This window comes from Anolis carolinensis, chromosome 2 (assembly GCF_035594765.1).
Source record: "Anolis carolinensis isolate JA03-04 chromosome 2, rAnoCar3.1.pri, whole genome shotgun sequence".
Classification (NCBI taxonomy): Eukaryota; Metazoa; Chordata; class Lepidosauria; order Squamata; family Dactyloidae; genus Anolis; species Anolis carolinensis.
Window position 1 is genome coordinate 303789258 of NC_085842.1, and position 12404 is coordinate 303801661.

Here is a 12404-nt window from a genome sequence, read left to right on the forward strand (position 1 = left end):
CCTCACCGTTCTAGTCCCTCTTCGCTACCTTCTCCCTTTTGTTGGCTTAGTAGGGGCCGCGCGCATGCGTGGTGCTTCCTTCCTGCGCGCGCCCTTCCTTCCTATCCCGCTCTCCCTCCCCGCGCGTGCGCATATGTGTGTGTGTTTGTGTGTGTGCCGAGCGGCACGCGGGAGGGGGCGGAGCCTCCGCTGCCGTTGCTAGCCTTCCTTATGAGCGCGCGGCGCGGCCGTTGAGGAGCCAGACCTCGTCCTGTCAGCGGCTCCAAGGAGGAAAGACCCAGAGAGGCCGGGCTATGACCTGCCTCCCGGGCTACCCTTGCGCCGCCGTCCGCGCTTTGCTCAAGACTTCGCGGCGGCACCACCACCATCATCACCAGCAGCAACAGCCGCCTCTTTCTCCGCCCTTCCTTCAGCGGCGCTTCCTCCGCTTGGGCAAGGCGTCCGCGCTGGCGGGGCCAGGCTCTCCCCCTTCCGCGCACAGGGCCCTGGAAGGCGGCTTCCGTCCGGCCCGGGTGGCCGTGGTGGCCAAGACCACGCGCTACGAGTTCGAGCAGCAGCGGTACCGTTACGCCGGCCTCTCCGAGGAGGACCTCAAGCAGCTGGTGAGCATGAGCAGCAAGGCCTTCGGCGCCGCCTCTCGACAACAGGCCTGGGCCCACATCGGACCTCCCTCCAGGTGTTTTGGACTACCGGCTGCTAGGAATTGTGGGAGTTGGAGTCCAAAACACCTGGAGGGAGGTTCGAGGTGGGCCCAGGCCTGATCTACACCCCACCTGAACATTAGGAAGAACTTCCTAACTGTAAGAGCTGTTCAGCAGTGGAACTCTCTGCCTCGGAGTGTGGTGGAAGCTCCTTCCATGGAGGCCTTTAAACAGAGGTTGGATGGCCATCTGTCAGGGGTGCTTTGATTTAGCTTTTCATGCATGGGAGGCAGTTGGACTAGATATCCCAGGTGGTCTCTTCCAACTTTATTTATTTAGTGTACTTATACCCCACCCTTCTCACCCTGGAAGAAGGACTCAGGTCGGCTTACAAACTACGGCAATAATTCAGTGCCAGATTCAGACAATGACAGTAACAGTAAAAGATAGTATTACAAAACTATGATTTTTGTGTAAAACTATGTTTTTATAAAACTATGTTTTTGTAGTTTTATAATATTGTGTTTTACTGTTATTGTCATTGTCTGAATCTGGCATTGAATTATTGCTGTAGTTTGTAAGCCGCCCGGAGTCCCCCTTTGGGGGTTAGAAGGGTGGGGTATAAATACACTAAATAAATAAATAAATAAAGTTGGAAGAGACCACCTGGGCCATCTAGTCCATGCAGTCATGCATGGCCACATGACCTTGGAGGTGTCTTTGGACAACGCCAGCTCTTCAGCTTAGAAATGGAGATGAGAACCAACCTCCAGAGTCAGACACGACTAGACTTAATGTCAGGAGAAACCTTTACCTATAAAAACTTGTGATTCTAACAATAAAGCACTGCAACACATTAAACACCACATAACTAAAAATGGCATTTTAGCTGAACTATTAAAGGGGAGCGGGGTGTATTAGCCCCAGCTTCTGCCAACCTAGCAGTTTGAAAACATGCAAATGTGAGTAGATCAATAGGTACCACTCTGTTGGGAAAGTAACGATGCTCCATGCAGTCATGCCGGCCACATGACCTTGGAGGCATCCACACCACACCCCAGAGTTGGCGGAAACCTTTATTTTTACTTATTAACCAGACTTGGAAAAATGAGATGAAGTAAAATTTATTAAAAAAATTAAGATTTAAAAAGGTGTAAAAACCAGAGTAGCAGCCATTTCCATTTTGTTTATGCCTAATATTTCATATGTCCTCCTCTATATGCTTGCGTACATAAAATGTTTTAAATTGTTTTTTGAAAGAGCAAGGAGTGGGTTGTTTTAATCTCCTTATGGAGGGAGTTCCAAAGGTGTGGGTGGGTGGGCGACCACAGAGAAAGCCTTTTCTCTCATTCCCACCAGCCGTACCTGGGACAGGGGTGGGACAGAAGGTAGGGCCTCATCCGCCGACCGCAGCCCAGGGCAGGCTTGTTTACAAAGATGTGATCGGCCAAATATAAAAGATCCAAACTTATAAGGTCCAAACAAATACTTAAAAGGTCCAAACATATACAATTTGTTGTCAAAGGCTTTCATGGCCAGAATCATTGGATTGCTGTGATTTTTCCGGGCTGTATGGCTATGTTCCAGAAGTATTCTCTCCTGACATTTTGCCCACATCTATGGCAGGCATCCTCAGAGGTGTGAGGTCTGTTGGAAATAATTTAGTTAGTCTGTTTGAATAATTTAGTCCCCATGATCGAAATTTGAATCAATACACTTTCTTCACACTGCTCCTTTTCCCTATAATTAATTTGGACGTCCGTCCCCCACCCCAACGGTCGAGAAATGTTTGTACTTTTTGTTCTTGCCCCGAAGCACTTTATAACTATACTATTGCACTTTAATTCAAATGGCTCCTCCACACTATCCCCCTTCACCAACCTGGTGGTCCATCTTATTTTATTTCATTTTTATTTTATTTCATTTTTACTCATTTTATGTCTTAAATTAGTTTTATGGTTTAATGTATTGTTTTGCTTAATGTCGATCTTACTGTGTTTTTATTCATTGTAATATGTTTTAATTGTTGTATATTGTTTATTATTTTTGGGCCTTTATCCTGTGTTAGCCGCCCCGAGTCCCTGCTGTGAGATGGTGGCGGGATAGAAAAATAAAGTTACTTATTTACTTCTGAAAGTCCTTTTGGTTGTGATAAACTGTGGGATAGTATGTGTCTGCAGCGTAGAAGGAAAATCAGGGACCACAGTAGATGTGCTTTCCTAGTCCTTCGTTTTTCTGGAAAACTCAACAACAATCCAGTGATTCCAACCTTGAAAACCTTCGTCAACACATTGAACATCTCTATGGGAAGAAATTGTTCTAAGACACATGGAGATTGGAAAAACTTAAGGACCAGGAAAGCACATCTACTGTGCTCCCTGACTTTCCTTTTACACTTCAGGGGCATAAATACTATCCCCAATTTATCGTAGCCAGAAGGATTTTCAAAACTCCACGGGCTCACAGTATTTACGACAGCCTGGAACAGCAGCCTCTTACACTACAGATATAAAAACCCCATTTGTCTAGTTTTCAACAGACCTCACACCTCTGAGGATGCCTGCCATAAATGTGGGCAAAACATCTAAAATGCTTCTGGAACATGGCCATACAGCCCAGAAAACTCACAGCAACTCACATACATTTTTTTAAATTCAGAGGCTTGCTGCTGAGTCAAAGATTTTATTTCTTATCCCAGAGAATGGGTTTAAGCTTCTGAACATTTTGGTCGCCCTTCTCTGGACAGATTCCAGCTGATCAATAGTGTGTGTATTTAGTGTGAGTATTTGTAGTGTTTTTGCATTGTTTATGTATTATAATTGTTTTGTAACCTGCCTTGAGCCATGAGGAGAGGCAGGTAAGAAATAAAATTATTGTTATTATTAGCATTATTAATACTCTTCTTGAATTGTGGTGCCCAGAACTTGACACGGTGTTACTCCAAGTGATGTCTAACCAGGACAGTATAAAGAAGTACTGTTACTATCTCCCCAAGGGGAGTCAGGGCTCTTCTCACTACGACATCCCTTCATATATTTAAAGAATGTCACATCGAGGAGGGAGCATACATGCTCTCTATCTCCTTCTCTGCCCAGGGATTGAACTCAGCTGCTGCATGAGGTGGATATTCTTGATAGGGATCCTACCACAGTCAGCAGCAGGCAGGGTGCCGATCAGGTTGAGGGTCCCCGATCCTCGAAATGCTCCCAAATTGCCCAACTGGGTGACTGAGGGTGCAGCCACACCGTAGAATGAACATGGTTTGACATCAGTTGATCTACCATGGCTCAATGAGATGGAATCCTGGGAGTTGTAGTTGTACAAGGTCTGTAGCCTTCAAATAGTGCTAGTGCACTAAAACAAGAAAAAGGGACTGAAGGAGACTAACAAGGTGTGGGCTTTGGCCAGTTCTAGTACTCAAGAGTTATTCTGATAATATGTCTTTAGTACCAGGGCCCAGTTGATAAATCTCATGGTAACAGGCCAGAAAAGATACCATAGACCTGAAGTCAGCCCATTCCAATTGTAGTCAATATAGTTCAGAGAGTTTAGTGGCTTGTAAGATTGATATCATCCCACAAAGCAGTAATTTAATTGAAGGAAAGGGCAAGTGTACATATTTGCACATCTTCAGAGTCACAGGGCAGTGACCACTAACACAGAGGAACACCTTGATTATTTTGAGCTTTGGTCACTGAACTAATGTTTATTCTTCAGGGAAGTGCTATCTATAGGTAACTAGTTATAAGCTTAGCCAGTACTGTGGTCTCACATGATTTTGTTGCAATACAACTGTAGTATTTGCCAGAAGCAAGAAAAGTTACTTCTTATATTACAGTTAGTAAATTTTCTATACTCTTTTTATTATATACAGTTTCATTTTGCAGACAGTTTCAGAAATACTATAGCATAGTATTAGATAGTGTCCAAGACTTATCTAATCTAATATCCTGTTCCTATAATTCCCAATTTGATAATACGTTGTTAAAATATGATAGTTAAAAGCACTCTTCTCCTCCCATTCTCCAGTATCTTTTCCCATTTTCAGACATATTTTTCATGTTTAATCCCTTTATAAGTTTGTCCATGTTAGTGGCTATCATCTCATGATAAGGAATTTCTCATAGTTTGATTTGATTCCTGGTCTTAGAGAAAAGGCAGAGTATAACTGAAATTATCTTCAGGTATGGCCTTCCTTTTAAGATCAGGAATCAAGGCGGCTTTCAAATTAAAATGATTACAGTATAGTTAAAAATATATAGAAAATTAACAGTAAAGCAAAATTAAACGATTATCAATATTAAAACAATTTAAACACACTTAAAATGAGGGGAAAGTCTGTTAAAGAAAAGAATTTAAAGCAATACAGCATCCTCAGAAACGCCTTTTAATTAAAACCCTTCAGTTCATGCTGGAATAAAGATAGAAAGGTCTTTGCTGCTGATAGAAAGATAGCAATGAGTGCCAGATCCTAATGGCCAATCCCTAAGATGGCCCTACTTCATGTGTTCACCAATTATATCTATTTTTGTTACCATTTAACTATACACTATACTAGTATTATAATTATTTATTATTTATTTGCTACATTTATATGTGGCTCTTCTCACCCCGAAGGGGACTCAAGAGATGTATTAGTACTATATTGTAAGAAAGGGTGAAACCCTTATTTTCTTTTGCTTGCTACACACCATGTGCGGTTTAAACATCTCTGTTTCTCAGCTAAAATCCCCCAAATATTGCAAACAATCCTGTTTGGGGAGTTCTCCATCATTTTGATAATTTGGGTGCCCTTCTCAGCACCATTTCCAGATCTACAGTACCTTTTTTGAGGTATGGTATGTTTGTACCATAAAGGCGTTATGACTAGCAGTTTACTTTTTACATTTCTTTTCTAATCACCTCAGCATGGAATCTTACTTTTAGCAGAGGCTGTGTCCTGGGTTGACATAAAATCCAGGTCATAAGGGAGTTTGATGTGAAGTGCCATCAGTTAGTTCTGCTTCTTTTTGTCATTGGAGTTAGTTGAGGCTGTACAGGTGCTGGGTCAGTGCCTGGAGGCTGTATTGGGGGTTGACAGTAAAATGACCTTGAATCCTGGTAAGATGGACGAAGTTGAAGGAGCAGGTGCATAACTTAGAGAGGTATTTCTAGATCTATCTCAGTCTAGGAGAGGGAAGTGGACTCTGTGGCTTGGAGTGCTTAATGCCAGCTCCAACTGGTGCATCAACTCTAGCCTTTTTTAGAGAGTCACAGTAGTCTACATGCTGGTAACTTCACTATTAGAGTACAATACTGTACTACATTGAGCTGTCCCTAAAGATCTTGTGGGAGCTACAGATAATGCAAAATGCAGCAGCGAGATTGTTGACAGCACAATTACATAGTCTTAAAAAGAACTGTACTTTATGTTTGCTTCCAGTCTGAATTCAGGGTTGCTGGTGATGAAATTTGAAGCCCTAAATGGATTGGGATCTTAGTCCTAAGATCTCTTGGTGGGGACCTGGTCCTTGTCTCATTAGTAGGAATGACATAGGGCCATGGTTTTCTTTGCTGTGGCTCCCTAATTATTAGAATGCCTTCCCCCTGGAGATCCAGATGACAACAACATTGGTGTCTTTTAGGTGTCCAATTAAAATATTTTTATTAAAGCCTTTGAGGTCTAATCTTAATACTTTTCAAGTGTACTTTCACATACTTTTGATTCTTTTAGCCTTCAGTTGTTTTAACCTGATGATTTATTTAATATGTTTAATTTTATTTAAATTATTATTTTTAAAAAATGGAATTGTTTTAAACTATTTGAAATGTTTTATTTGTACAACTTTGATTTACCATTCAGATGCATGGATTCGTATTTTCTTCAGGATTGTATTAGAGGAAGTGATCCTTAAACACATAATTGACAAGGAATGGTAAAAAATATATCAGGTAGTCTAATTTGCATTAGCATCTGTTAGATACAGAATGAAAGGTTACCTTAACTGAAACTGTATATAAACTTTTGTAAAGTTTAGTAGTGTGCGATTCTGTAAATAATCAATTTAAAGTTAACTTTGAATACTGGTAAAGACTTCCTGTATTGCCTTACCGAAATAAGTGGGGTTTTCTCCAAGCTAAATCTGCATAAAATTACAAAATGTGCAAATGTGGAAGTTAATTAAGGTTTAAGATTGTTAATTACAATACTTTATTTTTAGAGGGAAGGCTTTTTTGTAGGGAGAACTGTGCAGTATAGGGGAAACAGAAGGGAAACATAATATTGCTGCAAAGGAGAACTGTGCTGTCCTAGATAGTGCAAATATTCAATTTACCACATCTAAAAGTGTATAATGTTTTCAGCTATCACTTCCACATACTGGAAACATGTGTTTCTTGAACTCTGATGTAGTAATGGGAAACTTCATTAGAACTTGCCTTTATTTAACCTTGGTAACTTAAATCAGTTTGATTTATTCCAAATACTTTTCCACCCTAGCTGGATCTTTCAGTTCTTGATAAAGATAAAATCAAAGTGTCCTTCAGGTTCCTCCTTTGTCTTGCTAAAATTTTAGTTGATTCACATTGCTTCCATTTGCAGCTTGTTTTCTGTAGATCAGTAGTAAGCATTTTCTTCTAGTTTATTGAGGGCGTAAAGTTATCAAAAGCTCCTGTTTTTTTTCCTAGGGTTCAAATAACTGGCTTACTATGCCTCAGTAGTCCATAGTCGGTTGTGGAACAGGGCCAAAATGTCGATAATATAGTACTGTTGGGCTCTTTCTTAATATTTTACTCTTGTTTTGTTTTTCAAATGATAGCTAAATAAATTGTTCTTTAAAATGTGATACAATTAGCCTAGTTTAGTACAGACGCTATCTTGTTGATTGAGCAGGGTTTTCTAATCTGTTATATTCAGTGTGCTCTGATTTTGGCAAAATGGCTCAGGCTTTCTGTTCCCACAACTTTCTTAGTATAGATATGAAAACTTTCTGTTCAGTACAGGCAACATAGATACAAAAGTAAATTTCCAAAACAATATGGTCTTTAAATCTCAAATTGTCAAAGTTACCATTCTCAAAAATCCTGCCTCTTCATATCAGCAAACACAGACTTCTATGTTCTTAAAATTGTTTCCATTAACTATTTCTTTTTGCAATTTCTTGCAATAAACCTTCACTTCAGATTTAAAACTCAGATGGACTATTGACTGGATTTTAATAGGGAGTGAGGAAGCTGTTGCAAGTGGCAGTATGGTTAATGTTTATTTGCTACTTTGGTTTTTTAAAAGATATTTTCTATCTCAGCCCAATATTAAATTAGTTTAGATGGGGCTGGTGGAGGTTTTAAACTAACTTGCTGGCAGGCCAGTGAAGACTGTAAATCTGAATATAGGTCCCATCCTAGTGTGCGTTTTACTATATGATGCCTGGGAGTTTTTCCTACGTAGTGCTGATTCAGTCTGTACCTCTACTTGGCAGATCTTGCTGTTACATTTAGATTGTAATTCACTTTGTGATTCTGATTTTAATACCAATATAAAGTATTGGTTAGATTGCTTTTGAGTAAAGCTGTTTTGCTTCCTTGTTTGTTTGTTTACTTATTTGTACCCATATTTCTCCTAACACAGGTCTCAAGATGGCTTACAACATAGATTAAAAACAAAATACAGCTGAAAGAATTTCTATCATGCAGGCTGTTAGTGTGTTTCTAGAGACAATTGTTATCTTTAAAGTGCTTAAATTACTTGGTACTAGTTTATTTGAATGGCTGGTATTGACTTTTCTGTGTTTTATATTATCAACAGTATATGCATAAAACAAGCAAAAGTAAAGACATTCCTAAATATTATTTATTCAATGGAATACCTAGGCCCCATCTACACTGCCATTACAATGCAGTTTGAATTGCATTATATGGCAGTGTAGACTCATATAATCCAGTTCAATCTGCATTATATGGCAATGTAGCTGGGGCCTAGAGAGGCCCGCAAACACTTCAAACCTGGGGGAAGTATTAAGTTTGGGAAAATGAAACAATGGTTATTGATCTGTGGTAATGGGGTAATACTGTGTGTTCACATAAGCATTAAATGCACGTTGTGATGATGTTGGGCTTTTATTCTTTTTATACTCTGATTAATTATACTATTTTTTTCTTATGTCTGCTATGCTCAAATGTTCACTTTGAATGTTGAGTGTTGTGAATAAAGCTAAAATGTACTTCGTGCTAAAGATCCAAAACTCTGCATTTGAGTTCTTTAATATATATCCCTGTTTTTTTAATAGAATCATATGGCTGATTCAATTTTTTTGTAATTTTTCCAATTGTATCCCTCCTTTACCATCTTGTAGCATACGGAAGGTTTGAAAGTCCAATAAAGTTTCTTTTTTTGGAATTTGTCTTTGTTAGACTCACGAGTTTGCTTCTGTGTGTACATACTTGGTTCCTCAAATAGGTACTGATAAGGAGTGTTTACATTTTGACAGGACAATCCAAAGGTCAGACATTTTGGATACATCCTTTTTAAGAGAAGAAACATATTTCACTAAACCAAGTCACTTCATTGTCTTGTAAAGCTGAAAGTCTGATATCTCAAATTGCATACCAGAGAAGGCTATATATCAGTATTTGTGACTTGTATGAATTCAGTAATAGGTTATTTTTATAACATTTCATTTATTTTCCACAAGGCAATAGCTCTGTGAGGTCTGTGACTTTTCCAATACATAATGGCACTTGATATACTTCAGTCACTTCTGATATAGGGCCCTTTCACACAGGCCTAAAGCCCGTGATTGCTTTTGGATTAGCCTGAGGCATCCAAACAACACCTTGGGCTAATCTGGTTTAATTTGGAAGAAACCTGAATTTCCATGATAGTTTATATCCCGGAAAGGTCTGCATCTTCCCAGGTATGAGGCCCGTGGGGATTGACTCTCGGGTTCACCTTTCATGATTCTGAGGTTCAATCCCCACAGGCATCAGGCATTCAGTTCTTTGGTCTCCAAGAGCCCAAAGGAGCAAAATGGCACTACCATCCTCCCCTCAAAATGACATGACATCAACTCTATAGAAGTGGCTTGCATCCACTTACAGGCCTCTCCAGTAAGTTTCTTAGAAAAATAGGGGGCTGGGGGCTGCTAGTGATACCTCCTGGGAGCATATTTAGCCACATACCCCACAGAAAATTGTGAGGGTTTCTGAGGCAGTTTGATCTTTAACACAATAGAAACTGGCATTTAAGATGTCGGTTTCCATCGGGATATAGGCATATGTAGAAGGGTCCCCGGGGTCCTGTCATTGGTAGGCTAGTTACAATCAGATCAAGGATTTAATTGGTCTAACTTGCCATTTAAATTTCTTCAAATACATTATTTCAACATGGGCCCATAGAAGCCCCTGGTGACTCAGTGGGTTAAACCCTTGTGCCAGCAAGATTGATGACTTGAAGGTTGGGTTGCTTACCTGGAGGTTGCTGGTTCGAATCCAATCTGGGGAGAGTGCAAATGAACTCCCTCTATCAGCTCTATGCGGGGACATGAGAGAAGCCTCCCACAAGGATGGTAAAAGCATCAAAACATCCGGGTATTCTCTGGGCAACATAATTGCAGATGGCCAATTCTCTCACACCAGAAGCAACTTGCACTTTCTCAAGTTGCTCCTGACATGAAAAACAAAACAAAACATGGGGCCATCATCAGGACTTGTCTACCTAAGTAGCAGCTATTTTATTTTGTAAGTGTGTAGATGGAGAGTCTCATACATAGTTGCTGCAGCTCGCTTCATTGTGTAAGAAGTAGCACCTTCATTCTTTTCAAATCAGACAAGGAGGATGAAGACAGAGTAGATGCAAGTAGCTAAAATGAATCAGTGAAGCTTGTCTTTGTTGGGGCATTGAACCCATTCAGTACTAAGCTGCTATAGGACTAGGCTGAAGTTAGATCGAGGGGATGGTTATTTTCCTGCATCTCTCTCGATATTGAGATCTTACTCTTCAGATGTCCTGCCTGTCTGAAGGGAGACCTGACTAGGCTGATGGAAAATTGTTGCCTTACAGCAGTGGTTCTCAACCTGTGGGTATCCAGGTGTTTTGGCCTACAACTCTCAGAAATCCCAGCCAGTTTACCAGCTGTTAGGATTTCTGGGAGTTGAAGGCCAAAACATCTGGGGACCCACAGGTTGAGAACCATTTCCTTACAGGTAGTTTACAATACTAGTGTTCTTCACAGTAAAGCAAACACCAACAAATGAATTGACAATCATCTTTCAGAATTTTCTCTCTCTGCTTTTTGAGGTATAACCCATGCAGTGTTTTTTAAATCTGATTTGGTGTTCAGTTTTTTTTAAAAAAAAATATTCTAGAACTCATAACTGTAGTAAAATACTTCTATTTTTAGAGGTAAGCAGTGTTCATAATGTAGGTTGTAAATAAAGTTTAGCTGGAATATTATGATGGAAGGATTAATTTTGAGATTTATTGTTCGTCACGTGGTCTCCACTTCAGCTGCACAGCACTTTTATATAATTCACTGCTGTGCGGCTTTACTTACTGAATATAATCTGGTTATGGCAGCTGAAATTTTATAGATGCATTTTCAAGGAAGCAGATGGATTTGTATTTTATCTCTTGTTCTGATCCATTCCTGACACTTTGTGTTTCTTCACAGTATTTCTATGCATCTATTTATCAAGCTTTCCATAGACTATGTGGAAACAATTGTGTTAAGTTCATAATATATACGATTTGTGCTAAGAATATAACTTACCTTAAACATGCAGATTTGGCACTAGCCAAACTATTTTCACTCAGATTAGTCCAGCAGCCCATACTGTTTATGTAATTTTCTGCAATCTTCAGAATGCTTACGTTCTGTTAACAAATGATCAAGCCAGTTCCGAGGACTAGAGAGAATTACAGTGAAGTACTCACCAAAAGTGAGATCCATAAAACAAATGCATTGACAGTTTTGTCTATCTCTTTTCTTCTGTAATTTCAGTGACTTCAGTACACCAACAAAACACGTAAATGTAATTTTCAGGAGTGCATAGACCTATAGCTCTGAAGCACCTTGTTGCTTGATTCCTGTAACTCTATGCAGTTGGAGAAATTATGCTGTTAACATTCCATGACATTTTCTGCGAAGCTTTCAGAGATGCCACATGGACTCTTACGAGACTACAAGTTCCCATATTCTCATATGCAGCCTTTCTGTTTAAAACTGATCTATGTTTGCTTCCTATTCTTTAAATTAAAATGTCCTTTCTTTTTTGAAACCAAACCAAAATTTAGTTTTAATTTTTAAAAGAGAAATAATTTATTATGAATCAATTTTAACAGAAGTATGAGACCTACAAGTAATATGGAAACTTCTGTTCTCAATTGTAGGGAGAAGGATCATCTTGGTCTTTTATTGATTTAATTTAAAAAAGAAGTTTCATTTGGTTGCCACAATTGTGTAAAGTAACTAAATAAGTGTTAAAGTGTAACGTATTACATCTGAACTCTTGTGTGAAAGAGCTGTGTTATAGTTACATTGTACTTGCCATATAATCAGTTTGCAACCTGGGATTTAGTAAAAAAATAAATAAGCAAACAGCCACTGCCTAGAAGTTAATTTCATCGCAGATAATGCTGGGACTGCTTATTTGATTGGTATGTCAGAATGTATATAACTGGTAAAGAACAGTAATATTTTATTTATTTATTTATTTCCAATATTTATATTCCGCCCTTCTCACCTGAAGGGACTGTAAACTGTAGGCATGTATTCATGCCATGCGAAG

General features: G+C 39.4%; 1 protein-coding gene across 5 annotated transcripts in view; it reads left to right on the forward strand.

Moving 5' to 3' along the window:
• nadk2 (NAD kinase 2, mitochondrial) overlaps nt 1–12404 on the forward strand; it is a 28950-nt gene that overhangs the window by 176 nt on the left and 16370 nt on the right. For 2 of the 5 annotated variants that reach the window (XM_008116110.3, XM_003224261.4), the window contains exon 1: nt 40–602. The exons of 2 other annotated variants lie outside the window; for them this stretch is intronic. In XM_008116110.3, the coding sequence (XP_008114317.1) occupies nt 294–602 (309 nt within the window). In that variant the 5' untranslated portion in view covers nt 40–293. Of the gene's footprint in view, nt 1–39; nt 603–12404 lie in introns of those variants that run through there. One more of the 5 variants, XM_062972489.1, reaches the window with a different exon arrangement.